The sequence below is a fragment of the Triturus cristatus genome, chromosome 5_1 (assembly GCF_964204655.1).
Source record: "Triturus cristatus chromosome 5_1, aTriCri1.1, whole genome shotgun sequence".
Classification (NCBI taxonomy): domain Eukaryota; kingdom Metazoa; phylum Chordata; class Amphibia; order Caudata; family Salamandridae; genus Triturus; species Triturus cristatus.
The window spans coordinates 708,690,209-708,704,824 of record NC_140587.1 but is presented as its reverse complement, the minus strand read 5'-3'; the positions used below and the strand labels follow the sequence as shown (position 1 = coordinate 708,704,824).

Here is a 14,616-nt window from a genome sequence, read left to right as displayed (position 1 = left end):
GATGTAAATAGGTATGCAGCAGAAATGAGAATGGCAGGAAAGAGTTCAGACCGAGTGGCAACAGTATTGGCAAGTGAGAGCAGAGAAGCATTTTTGAAGATATGCTTAAATAAGTGCGAGAAAGTTGGTACCAGGTTTGAAGGAGGGATTGTGGAGGAGTTCAGGTTACAGGAGAAATGAAACACAAAGGAGGTCATTGCTATGGGTGAAATAGGTAGAAGTGTCAAATGCAGCCAAGGAAAGGGTCAACAAAGAAAAGGCTGATGGTGGAAGAAAAGGGGCCTAGTCTACAGTGAAGACTCTCCAATTTGGTGCCAAAAGAGAGATGACGAGTTTTTTTTGACAAAGTCTTAGTTTCCATGAGTAAGAGAGAGTTAGAATTGTTGAGAATACAAAGAAATGGAAGACATGAGATTTATTTCAAATTAATCTTTATTGCAGGAACTCACACATTTAGGAAAATGGAAAGGTACGAACAATATAAATTCAATCTGCACACTCTTCTGATTCTAGCCATTTGTGTACAGGGAAGTAATGCACACCCATGCAACCTCTGCAGTGCAGGGTGGGCCCAATGCTTTGTGCACCCTTTCTATGGGTGCGTAATTTTGCGGTACGCCACTGTTCGTGCAGCTCTAAATAAGTACTTGTGTTGATCAATAATGCTAGCAGTTTCGGAGAGGAATTTGTGTTCTTGTACGAAAATGTCACATCTGATATTCAGGAAAAGCAGACTTGAAATATCTTCATGGTTTACTACACAGAACACAATGGTATAATCATAATCAATTACATTTTAATTGATTATTCCAATTTTAAACATGTTTTTCTATGAATGGGTGTCCATTGATGTGGAACATGACACATATTGAATCTCAACTTCCAGACAGCAACTTCTATAGTGGTCATGCCCATTTATTTATTTAACTTCAAATCAAACCTACTCACTCCCTTAATAAACAAAATCTTATTCTACACATTTATTCTATATCAATATATGATATCTTTCAAATCCTGTACTTGAAAGCATATTATATTTTCTAAATATTTAAGGTAAAGAAAACCACTAACAACACATAGTTTGAAATCACTATTTTCTTTAGTAAAAAGTTTTGAACACTCCATTTGTCATTTATAGAGTACAGCAATGGGAAAACCTAACCTGATTTTTGAAACAGGGAAATGGGTGAACCAACACTTTATAATTCAAGAATTAAAAATGAGCATTACTAAACAAGTAAATACAATATGCCACCAAAGTATGAAATTCTGTAAAATATTCGGATTTTAAAAGTAATCAACACAAATGTACTATGATTTTAGGAAGCCTGCCACTTTTATGATGGTAATTTCTAATAAGAAAATGTGGCTCCCGGATCAAACCACTTAAAAATAAAGTCAATCTCTGCTCATACACAAGTGTTCTTGCTAACTTAAAATCCTGCCTACTACAACTACTCAGTTGGAGATGCAAATTTGTGTATGAACTATTGCATACTGAATTTCCTCTTGTGATATTTATAATCAAAATGTGTAACACTATGATTTTTAAAATAGAGACCGTGTATAGATTTTCACCCAAATAAATATGTCAGCTTAATCTTCTCCATTTTAAAAATAATTTACAAGGAAAATAGTAACAAAAGTGCAGAAAATACTAAAGTACACAAGATCATCATACAATTGTGATTTTGTCTTTGGTTTCTTTCACTCATGTTTTGGTGTGCTGCCCTCCTTTACCCTTCCTTGTTTGTTAGTGCTATAATCACATGAGGAAAAGCATCAGGAAATACATTTTAAATTGAAAAAGCAAACATTCACCTTGAACTTTCGCAAAATTAATAATTTTATCTCGCATTTACTGATACCTCAACTACATAGAAATATATATAAATGAAAATATATAGGCATGGTTTAATTTATGCATAGACATATGCATTAATTTTCTTAATTACAGGCACGGTCTGTTGTCAGAATGGAACTTAAAAAAAATACTACTCATTTGTTATAATTTATTACAAGTCACTAGTGATATAAAAATGGCCTTTGCTTCAGATGCAGTGAGAAGACAGCTAACTTTCCTCAGAACTGTGAGAGAAAAGTGGACACTTGAATACGCATACTGTGCCAGAAGTTTGGAGAAAAAAAAAGAGCCTCATACCTCTTCCAACACTGTGAGACTGTTCACCTTCTCTCCTCGCTACCTCCGAGGGAAAGGGTGTGCCCTCTGCCATCTAACAAACAACACTGCAACAATCCTGCGTCAACATGAACAGACATAAACAGCAGCATGTCAAGACGAACAAGACCTGAAAGGGAGCACTATTTAGTCTAAAGGAGTCACTTCTCTCACAAAAACAAACAGATTTACATGACAGGAATTAGAAACAGTAGGAACGTTTCACAAAAACGTAGACTGTACTTGTTAGAGTGTAAGGTTAAATGAAAACTTTGTTGATAAAGTCATTGAAATACTTTCACCCAGGCGCGATACGGTTTTTATGCTCTAGGCAATGGACTTTCCCCATACAGTTCTCTAGCTGCCAATTGACCTCATATCATGTTCTACGCCTTTTGACATTCCTGGCTTTTATGATACAATATCATTCTTTATGGCACTAGTAGTACAAATGTTAACATCAAACAATGGGCCTACAAACTCAAATCATGTCAAATGGTCTTGGCTAAAAAATAAAAATACAAAATAAATAGTGGCGGGGTGAAACTGTCAAACATGACAGAAGGCCAGTTGAAAGCTATTAATACGTTTTTGGGGGGGGGGGCACCCTTATATTAAAACAATATAATATATCGAACCGAACTTGGAGTTCAGTGATCAAGCATGGAACTCCTAAGTAACTTTAAATATCGTTATAAAATACTGCTGGGGTACGTTAACCGAAGTATAGCACCCTTGATCTGCAACAATACAGTACAATTTGTGTAAATTCTAATGCAAGTAAGTAGAAAGATTAGCTTTAACACAAAGACTCTGTTTCACCTAAAACGTCCTATGTCAAGAGTCTACAAAACACAAGCAGTTGCATAAAAATACATTTTAAACAGTTTTGTGTTATACAATACAACTACAAATTAGAATCTGTGACTTTTCCCCAAAAACATGTGGTCGTAAAAGTAGAATCACAGTTCTTCAGTCACTGTATGGTCGAAGTGAAACAAATACACATCCTTCGAACTACCCGTCTGAGGATCAGAGTTTGCAGCATTCTGACCGCTTCTTTTTCTCATTAAGATTCACCACATCATGCTCACCTACCAGAGAGTACCTCTGCAAAAAAAAGAAAAACATGTTTTTTAGGTTTCCTTACAGTATTAGCACCCTTCCCCTGGCATGTTGTAGATAAATACTCCTTTAGGAGTAAGGACCTTATTACGAGTACGGCAGTCCTGGGAACACCGTACTCGCTGTGGCGGTCTGACCACCACCTACCATCCACCCTAGTACCAGTGTGGTGGTGGGACCGCCACAAGACTGCTGCCTCTACCTCTACCGGGATCAAGGATCCTGCTGTGGTGACGGTCTGACAATAGCCTGAATATGCTGGTGATGCCGATACCGGCACCGCAGAGCACATTCCGACTGGCATATTCACAGCACCTTTTCATGGTGGGACCACGCCATGAAAAGGGTGGCAGACATACAGGTAAGCCCCCAGGCCAATTCTGGGCCTTGGGGTGCATGCAGGGGCACATGTGCCCCCCTGGAATTGCCACACTGTGCAGGAATGTGCTGCAAGCGCTCTCAAGGCGGCGGTATGCTTGTTAGACTCTCCTATGAGCCTAACATATCACCGCTGTGAAATTGCCTGCCAACCCTAGATTAAAGTCGTAATCCGGCAGGCAGACTCACCACAGCCTTGGTTGTGTTCCTGGGACTGTGGCAGTGGCAGTCCCAGCCGAAGACCGCCAAAGTTGTAATAAGGCCCTAGGTCACAATAACTCATGTAAACCCAAAATAATCTTAGTTGTTTCCATAATTTATAAAGGATGAAAACTCAAACATTCATAACAACTAAAACCACCTTTTAATAGAGTCACTTATGGATTAGACAAATATTTGATTATTGCTGAAGACAGTAAAGAACAAGTTACTTACCTTCGGTAACGATATATCGTAAGAAACATTAGTTAGTTAGATTCCTCACCTTAGAATATCCCCAGGCGTCAGACTGGATCCGGAAAGATTTTTCGTCAGCAATACCCTTGTGCATCGCTAGGCGTCGTCTGCGGCTCCGCGTCCGTCGTCGGCATCGCCAGGATGATGTCGTCGGAGTACTTAGACGTCGCCCTCGCGCGCTGATGTCAGTTCTTGTACTTAGCTTTCCGCGCCAGGAACGCAGAGCCATGCAAGAGACCGACACTGGTGCCAAAAATTCTAGGGCCCTGAAATAGATGACCTCAACCCTAGATATCGGTTCGCAGAACGGGGAGGATGGGTGGGGCGGTGAGGAATCTAACTAATGTTTCTTACAGATATATCGTTACCGAAGGTAAGTATCTTGTTCATTTGAAAGAAACACATTAGTTAGATTCCTCACCTCAGAATAGATACCCCAGTAATACCAACCCCGGTGGTGGGCCTGCGAACCAAGATCACACCTGAAAGTCCTGGAGAACAGAACGGCCAAAGAAGCCGTCTCTCTGGACTTGGCTGTCCAGGCAATAGTGTTTGGCAAACGTGTGCAGCGAGGCCCATGTTGCTGCCTGACAGATGTCCTGCAAGGGGACTCCCCGGCCCAGGGCAGTGGTCGCCGCTGTGGCCCGAGTGGAATGGGCCTTCAGCCCTATAGGAGGTTCCTTTTTAGCTAAGGAGTAACCGGCCTTGATACACGAAACGACCCACCGAGAGATGGTTCGTTTGTGCACCGCCCGCCCCTTCTTAGCGCCCACGTAGCCAACAAAGAGTTGGTCGTCCACCCGGAACTGTTTGGTGTGGTCCAGACAGAAAGACAGCGCCCTCTTTGGGTCCAGACGGTGGAGCCTCTCTTCCTCTTTCGAAGGATGCGGAGGCGGAAAGAAGGTGGGCAGAGTAACAGACTGTCCGATGTGAAAGGCAGTTACCACCTTAGGGAGAAAGGAAGGACGAGTCCCGAGAACAACTTTGTCCGGATGGACAGAAAGAAAAGGTGGCTTAGAAGAGAGAGCCTGGAGCTCACTCATCCATCTAGCAGAGGTGATGGCAACCAGGAAAGCAGTCTTAAGAGTGAGAAGACGAAGGGGACAATTATGAAGTGGCTCAAAGGGAGCACCCATCAGAAAGGTCAAACCAAGGTTCAAATCCCACTGAGGCATTACGAAAGGGACAGGAGGAAACATGTGAGTAATGCCCTTAAAGAACCGAGAAACAACAGGGGATTTGAAAAGAGAAGGCTGATCAGGAAGCCGTAAGAAAGCAGAAATAGCTGAAAGATAACCCTTGAGGGTGCCTAGAGCAGAGCCCTGCTGGGCCAAGGAAAGAAGAAAGTGGAGAACCTCAGAAAGAGGGGCGGAAAGGGGATCCACAGCCTTTGCTGTGCACCATGCCACAAATTTGTTCCACCTGCAGGCGTATACCGATTTTGTGGAGGGACGCCTGGCTGCCAGAATAACATTACATACTTCAGGAGGCAAGTCAAATGGCATCAACTGCCGCCGCTCAATCTCCACGCATGGAGGTGGAGGCTGGACAGGTTCGGGTGGAGGACCGTCCCCTGCTGCTGCGACAGAAGGTCCTCCTGAAGAGGCAGTCGTATCGGGGGATCGATCGACAGACTGAGTAGCTCGGGATACCAGTATCTTCATGCCCAATCCGGAGCCACCAAGATGACTTGGGCCCGGTCGCGCCTGATCTTCTTCAGCACTCTGGGCAGAAGTGGTATAGGCGGAAAGGCGTACAACAGACCGCAACTCCACTCACGACGAAAAGCGTCCCCGAGCGAGTGCCGCCTTGGAAACTCCAACGCGCAGAACTGCTGACATTGCACGTTCTCTTTGGTGGTGAATAGATCTAACCAAGGCTCTCCCCACTGCCGAAAGAGGCCTTGCGCCACGTCCGAATTTAGACGCCATTCGTGATCCATCATGCACCGGCGAGTGAGTTCGTCTGCTCTGGCGTTCAGAGAGCCCGCCAGATGTTGAACCACCAGGGTGATGCCCTGATGTTCCAGCCATGTCCGGAGGCGCAGAGCCTCCTGACAAAAGGTCCACGATCCCACCCTGCCTTGTTTGTTGTAATACCACATGGCAGTGGTGTTGTCCGTGAACACCTGCACTACACTTCCCCTGACAGAGGGAAGGAAGGCCTTCAGTGCAAGTTGGATCACCCTCAGCTCCAGAAGGTTGATATGGAGCCGGGACTCCGCCGGAGACCAGAGGCCTCTGGTCTCCGCCTCTCCCATGTGGCCCTCCCATCCCAGGAGGGACGCATCCGTCACTACCACGTGCTCCGGTTGGGGTAGGGAGAGGGATCTGCCACTGACCCAATCGTGGTCCGTGAGCCACCACTGCAACTGTCTTGCAGTGCCCTTCGAGATCAGGACATGGTCGGACAGGTTGCCCCGATGCTGGGCCCACTGAAACTTCAGGTCCCACTGCAGAGCTCGCATTCGCCATCTGGCATGATGCACCAACAGGATGCAGGAGGCCATCAGACCCAGAAGCCGCAGCACCAACCTGACCGAAACCCGGGATAGAGGCCGAAAGATGGGAATCAGAGCCTGAATATCCCGGACCCCCTGTTCCAGAGGATAGGCCCGGAACTGCGCCGAGTTCAGAACCGCTCCGATGAAGAGGAGCTTCTGGGAGGGACTCAGATGCGACTTCGGCACATTGATGGAGAACCCCAGCAAATGCAAGAGGTCGGCTGTAGTCTGGAGGTGGGAGACGACTGCCTGGGGCGAGCCCGCCTTCAACAACCAGTCGTCGAGATAGGGGAAGACTGAAATCCCCAATCTGCGCAGATGAGCTGCGACCACCGCCATCACTTTCGTGAACACCCGAAGGGCACTGGTGAGGCCGAAGGGGAGCACGATAAACTGAAAATGCTCTTGGCCCACCGTGAACCGCAGGTAACGCCGGTGGGCCGGCAGGACGGGGATGTGGAAATAAGCGTCCTGCAAGTCCAACGCTACCATCCAGTCTCCAGGGTCTAGGGCAGCCAGAACCTGAGCTAAGGTGAGCATCTTGAACTTCTCCTTCCGGAGGAAGTCGTTGACGCTCCTGAGGTCCAAGATAGGGCGTAGGCCCCCTTTGCCCTTCTTGGGAACCAGAAAGTAGTGGGAATAACAACCACGACCTACTTCTGGACCAGGAACGCGCTTGATTGCCCCCTTGGACAAGAGGGCCATAACTTCCTCCTGCAGAAGTTGCAAGTGATCCCCCGAAATTCGGTGGCACTGCGGTGGCATGGCTGGAGGGGTCACCTTGAAGGGAAGGGAGTAGCCCTTTTGGACGATTTGCAGCACCCACCTGTCCGATGTGATGGTGCGCCAGTGGAGCAGGTGATGGTGAACTCTGCCTCCCACTGGCGTGGAATGGGCCTGAAAGCTCGGACTAGGAGGGCTTTGAGGTGGATGCTGCTGGGGTACATGTGGACGGACCGGCACGTTGTCCCCCTGTACCGCCTTGGCGGAATCCACGTCCGCGCAGAGGTTGGCTCTGCGGCCTGTGGCTAGTCGGACCTTAGGGGGCGCCCCTTCCTTGGCCACGAAAGGGACGAAAAGCGGAAGTTTGCGGGCGCGGGCCGAAAGGCTCAAGGACTTGTCCATAGCCCTGGAGTCCTTAAAGCGCTCCAGCGCACTATCCGCTTTGTCGCCAAAAAGGCGACTCCCATCGAAGAGCATGTCCATGAGGGTGCTCTGGACATCCCCGGAAAAACTCGTGGACTGCAGCCAGGCGTGGCGAAGAAGCGCCACCGTGGTCGACATTGCCCTGCCCAGCGAGTTCGTTGTGTCCAGTCCACATCGGATGGCATGCCGTGCCGCATCCCGCCCCTAGGCAAGAGCCTGGGCGAGTCGTGTCTGGGCCTCCTCCGGACACTGGGGCAGCACGTCCTCCACAGTATCCCACAGGGAGTCGGAGTAACGGTCCAAAAGACACGCGGGGTTGATAAACCGCAACCCCAAAGTAAGAGAGAGAACAGCTTCTTCCCAAACTGTTCTAGCCTTTTGGATTCCCGATCCGGGGGAGCGTACGGGAAGAAGGTCTGGGAGGTAGAGGCCTGGATAACCAGGCTCTCGGGCGTGGGGTGTTGGGACAGAAAACTGGGGTCGCCCGGAGCAGGGCGGTGGCGCCGGGCCACGTTCCGGTCCACAGGAGGAACTGTGGAGGGCTTGGACCAGGTGCCCTTCAGAACGTCAATGAGTGCCTCATTGAACTGCAGCAGAGGCTCCAAGGAGCTTGCTGACGGTTGAAGCACTTCGGTGAGGAGGTTTGTCCTCACGGCCACAGCAGGCAGTTCTAGCCCAAGGACTTCGGCCGCCTTGCGCAGCACCACAGAAAATGCAGCACCTTCCTCTGAAGCCACGGTCGAAGGAGAGATGAAGCCAGTGTCAGGGGAGGTGTCAAGACCACTGGCATCCCCCAGCTCGTCTGCCCAGTCCTGAGATAACTAGCCCTGCCGGGCCAGAGGGTCCTCAGACCCCTCCCAGTCGTCACCGTCTTCCGATTCCTCGTATGCAGGTGGAATGATAGGAGCCGAGCGGAAGATGAAATTGCCACCCATCGGCATCGGGTTCGGCGCTGGACAGCGCCGCTCCGACGCCGGGCCCGGACTGGTACTAAACTGGGGAACGGCGTCATCCGGGGAGTCGAGGCACGACTCGGCGTTGTGGTCGGTGCCAAGGCAATAAAGGCACCGGCGGTGGTGGTCCGTGACTGACATCAGTCGGTGACAGGAGTCACAAGCCTTAAAGCCAGGCATCCCTACCGGCACCAGAGTCGACAAGAATAGAACCAAAAGAGTTCAAAAAAGTTTAGTCAAAAAGTGACTAAAAGGGTATGCTCTTCCCAGATCGGCGCTTACTGGCACGGAAAAAAGAAGAACTGACGTCAGCGTGCGAGGGCGGCGTCTAAGTACTCCGACGACGTCATCCCGGCGATTACGACGACAGACACGGAGCCGCAGACGACGCCTAGTGATGCGCAAGGGTATTGCTGACGAAAAATCTTTCCGGATCCAGCCTGACGCCTGGGGATATTCTAAGGTGAGGAATCTAACTAACCTGTTTCTTTCAGATCAAGTTGAATCTGATCACATAAATGGGGTGAGGGCGCATGTGTGTGTTTTAAAAGTTGTAAGCAGTTTTTGAAAAGGATTGTTGCACTTTATGAAATGCTGGGTGTTAGAACCGCACAATGTATGTTTCATTTGTGCCAATCCAATTTCGATATATAGCATTTTGCACAGCTAATCAAATTAAACGCGATATTCTGCATTTTAGGTCAGCAGGCAGTGACATGAGAAAACTTAGAAGAAGCAAGGAAACACTGACAGTATTGACTCGGCCCTCTAATATTGATTGATGCCTCACTGCTGAAGGAACAATCTATAAGGAAAAGGGATGCCCCAAAAATTTGCTAAGATATAAGGGTCCATTAGAATGTAGGGTGGATCGCCACCGCCCGCATGGCGGTCGCGATCCACCCTACATCCTTCCCCGCCTGCCACCCATTTCCCCCCAGCCATATTAGTATGGTGGGGGGGACCCCGGTGGACGGAAAGACCGTTTGCCGGTTTTCCGCCGGTCGACCAGACCAGTTGACTGGGCAGAAAAGGTGCTCAATATGGTGGCGGTGTCTGCATGACACCGCCATCCATATTAGGATGCAGGCGGAGACGTGCCTTTCTGTGGCGGCATCGAAGGCATGCAGGGTTTACTGTCGGGGGCTCGTTGCGGGCCCCCAGTGTATTGGGAGGGGTGGGGGTGCACATGGGGGATATCTCTGGTACCCCCTGAATTGTCATGGACATAGTGGCAGGCACCTCGCGGTGCCTGTCACCTTGTGCATGACCACGCACACAGTGCATTTCCAGCATTGTGGCGGGCGGTGCTGTGGGCACCGCCTGCCACAATGCTGGGAATGGAGGATGCCACCGCCACAGTGGCGGTGGCATGTTATGTTATGTTATGTTATTAAATCATTTGTTAAGCGCACTAACACTGATTAGTTTCTTGGCGCTAATCTTGACAGTAACACAATCAGAGGTGGAAGAGATGGATTAAAAAGCTTGTCTAAAGAGCCATGTCTTCAGTGTTTTCCAGAAGGGTAAGAGATCTTGGCAGGACCGGATTTCCAAAGGAAAGGTGTTCCATAGGCAGGGGGCCAGTAAGGCAAATCTACGTCCACCAGAGCGTTTAAGTTTAAAGGGAGGGGTCTGGAGAAGGCCTAAGTGGAGTGAGCGAAGATTACGAGAGGGAACATATCTGGGGATTAGTTGATTAATAAATTTAGGGCTTTTACCATGTAGTGACTTAAAGATCATACAGCCTGTTTTGAAGAAACAACGATGTATGACCGGAAGCCAGTGCAGCTTAATGAGCAGAGGAGTAGCCGCCTGCTTCAGGATCAGCCTAGCAGCATAGTTCTGCACCATCTGGAGACGCTTGAGTAAATAGTTTGGGAGACCCAAGTAGATGGCATTCGCGTAATCCAGATGGGACAGAACAGTGGCGATCACAACCTGGGTAATAGCTTCTGGCGTTAATAATCGCCTGACCTTCCTGATTTTTTTTAGCTGATAAAAGCACTTGGAGACCACTTGTCCCACCTGTGCTTTTAGTGAAAGGTCACTGTCCACAATGACTCCAAGCGTTTTGGCCGATGGTGAGGGTTGCGGAGCTTGACCCAGATCTAAAGGCCAATAGTGAGGGCCCCAGTACTTAGCACTATCCCCAGTCAGTACCAATTCGGTTTTACCTGGATTTAGTTTCAGCTGATTTTGATCCATCCAGGATTTAATAAACCTCATGGTTGACTGGAAATGACTCACAGATTTTTCAGAGTTGTCAATGGTAAAGAGTAGCTGCAGGTCGTCTGCATAGTTAAAGACTCTCACCTGTTTGTCCCTCAAAGTTTGTATGAGGGGGAGTATGTATATGTTAAAAAGATGGGGTGACAGGGAAGAACCCTGTGGCACTCCACATGAGATGGACTGTTTAACACCAGTCAAGTCCCCCAGATGCACCGCTTGGGAGCGATCCTCCAAAAAGGACCTCATCCAGCAGGCCACCACACCCTGTATGCCGGCCTGTCTGACACGCTCGACCAGGATATTATGGTCGACCGTGTCGAAGGCGGCCGACAAGTCCAAAAGCACCAGGGCCTGGGGAGAATGTCTATCTGCGCAGTCTCGAAGTGTGTCCAAAACTGCAGTGACCGCTGCCTCCGTAGAGTGTGCAGGCCGGAATCCAGCCTGATGAGGGTCAAAGCAGGAGGACTCCTCCAGAAAATTAGAAAGAGTTTTCGCCACGTGTGCTTCCAGGATTTTTGCCAAGTAAGGCAATAGGGAGATGGGCCTGTAGTTTGCCTTAGAACCAGGATCCGCCCCGGGTTTTTTTAATAGTGGTATGACCGTGGCTTCGTTGAAAGCGGACGGGACTATGCCCGACAAGAGGGAATCATTTAGAAGGGCAAGGACAGGGGTAGGATAGGTGGAAAAGCATTCTTTCAGGATACGCGGGGGACAGATATCCAGTGGGGAGCCAGATTTGACTCTCATCATTAGTTCCAAGAGCTGATCATGAGTTATGGGTTGAAAATTAATAAGGGTGGCAGAGCCAGTCTTTATTGCCATACCGGCTGTTATTGAGGTCTTAGATTGGGGAATGCTAGTTTTTATGTCTGTGATTTTGTCACTAAAGTAAGAATTCAGTGAGTCGCACAAGCACTGGGTGGGGATTACTTTAGGACGAACATTCTCCAGGTTGGTCAGTTCATTAAAGACAGAGAAGATGTCTTTAGATTTGTTTGAGGAGTCAAGAATACGAGAAGAGAAATACTCCACCTTAGCTGCAGAGATGGCATTCATATATTCCTTCCTCGCCCTAGTATATTTAATTTTTCCCTCAGTGTCATAATCACGGCGCCACAAGCGCTCAAGCTGACGTAAAGTCAGTTTCCTACTTTTCAGGTTGGCAGAAAACCATCTGTTGGCATCCGTGCGCCGTGCAAGTTTGATTCTTTTGTATGGGGCATGGAGATTGCTGGCCGCTTGTAGCTAGTCAGTTAGAGAGGAAACTGACAGATTTATGTCATTGTCCAGGAGGGGGACATCATTAGCTAGTGACTGTAAAAAAGCAGTCTTATCCATGGCATTCCAATTCCTGGCTAATCTGCCAGCAATTGGCACAGTGGTCCTGGTGTGAGTGAAACGGATTTTAAATTTAAGAATAAGGTGATCTGACCAAAGGCAAGGCAAAGTTAGCGGAGAGGTCACGCAGGTGGTATTAGACCACACTTGATCCAATATGTGTCCTTTATCATGAGTGGGGGAAAGCACCAGTTGCTTAAAATTGAGGTTAGACAGGAGGTCGGTCAGTTCCGCCGATTGAGAGCCCTCTGATGGATCTTTGTACCAGTAATTGAAATCACCTACTAACAAGACCCTGGCGTGATCCAAAGCTAGATTAGCAACTTGCTCACTAAAGGCCAAGGGAAACCATGCCATTGAAATGGGCGGTCTGTACAAAAGGACACATGCTATAGTCATGTGAGGAGTGGCAATTTTTAATACAAGATTATCTGTGTTGGCTAATGTCAGACAAGTAAGAGTAGTGACATCCAGGCTAGAGCGAATAATCGCCGCAACTCCACCTCCTCCTTTCCCGCTAGCGCGGTCTGCCTGGATAATATAGTAGTCAGGTGGTAGAGCTGCTATGATATCGGGTGCTGAGGTGAGAGATAGCCACGTTTCTGCCAGCAAAAGGATGTCAGGTTTCTCCGTGTCAAGCAACAGAAAGATGTCCATCTGGTGCTTGACAAGGGAACGAGTGTTGAGGTAGAGGATAACGAACGAATTGAGGGGTGGGTTGGGTGGAGCCAAACATGCTGCACGAGTGGAAAGGTGACAACCTTGTCTCAAGATACCATGCTTACAGAGCTGGAAGAGTGTGTCCTTCGGTAGCAGTAAATGATCAATGTTTTTATTGCACTCCAATAAATCGAACCTGGAGTAGTGGAAAGTTTGGGTATTATTAGATGCCCCTAGTCCCGGTCGGTCGCGGACGGGCGCAGACGGGCTTACCTTTGGCGCGCCTTCGGCGCGCCTTCGTCGCGCCCGCTGCGCTCGTCCGCTGCGCTTCCGGGGAAAGCACATGATTTATAGAAGAATGAACTGACGATCGGTGGGCGTGGCCTCTGCAGGGGGCGTGGCATGCGGGCTGAATGGGGCGCTGGAAAGCGTTCCACAACTAATTACAGGATGCGCTGAGTCCGCTTTTCAAGCGTGCAGAGTGAGGGTGAGTACGTTTTTAAAACAGAAAGTATAACAACAGCAATTTTTAAAATAAGCAGTCTCCCGGCTTTCCGCCTCAGGAGTGTGTCACGGCAAATGGGAGCGCTCGTAATCAGCGTCCCCTTTATAGTGACGATCGGTGGGCGTGGCCTCTGCAGGGGGCGTGGCCTGCGGGCTGAATGAGGCGCTGGAAAGCGTTCCACAACTAATTACAGGAAGCGCTGAGTCCGCTTTTCAAGCGTGCAGAGTGAGGGTGAGTGAGTTTTTAAAACAGAAAGTATAACAACAGCAATTTTTAAAATAAGCAGTCTCCCGGCTTTCCGCCTCAGGAGTGTGTCACGGCAAATGGGAGCGCTCGTAATCAGCGTCCCCTTTATAGTGACGATCGGTGGGCGTGGCCTCTGCAGGGGGCGTGGCCTGCGGGCTGAATGAGGCGCTGGAAAGCGTTCCACAACTAATTACAGGAAGCGCTGAGTCCGCTTTTCAAGCGTGCAGAGTGAGGGTGAGTGAGTTTTTAAAACAGAAAGTATAACAACAGCAATTTTTAAAATAAGCAGTCTCCCGGCTTTCCGCCTCAGGAGTGTGTCACGGCATCCTAATTGCAGGTGCGGGACCGCCGCACCACTGGCCACCGGTCCCAGCACCGCTAGGTTGGCGGGTGGACTGAAGTCCGCCCACCATCCTAATGGGCCCCATAGTTATTAAATAACATAGTATGGCTTTTGAATTCAATTCAATTCTTTATTTCGGTTTTGATTTAAGCCAAAAAAGATACACAATGATTATTCACATTTCATATTAAAAGAGTACATTTGAATACATTCGAGCAAAAAGGGTCCACTTTAGACAATTTTCAAAAAGAGTAAAAGTTCATTATAAAAAAAAAGATCTATATACCAATTTAAAATGAATAAATATAAATAAATACATTAAAAAAAAGCTAGGCATAGTTAAGTTCTAAAAACATTTGAGGAGTGCATAAATAGATTAACCTTATGGCTTTTAATTTTTTCCTTATTTCATATGGCCCTCAGACATCCTCAAAATGTTAAGTATTAGTTGTAATCTTTTGTTGTGCTTGGAAAAATCAATAACTATTTAAAAATGTGCACAACTTTATATAAATCATCATGGAGTTTGAAACTAAATACATAATGCAAGAG

General features: G+C 48.0%; 1 protein-coding gene across 1 annotated transcript in view; it reads right to left on the bottom strand.

The window, feature by feature from the left end:
* Positions 1–414: 414 nt before the first annotated feature.
* Positions 415–14,616, bottom strand: part of LOC146831392 (ras-related protein Rab-10-like) — a 129,672-nt gene continuing 115,470 nt past the window's right edge. Inside the window, exon 6 of the mRNA XM_085605690.1 lies at positions 415–3,289. Within this exon, the coding sequence (XP_085461816.1) occupies positions 3,212–3,289 (78 nt within the window). The 3' untranslated portion in view covers positions 415–3,211. The remainder of the gene's footprint in view (positions 3,290–14,616) is intronic.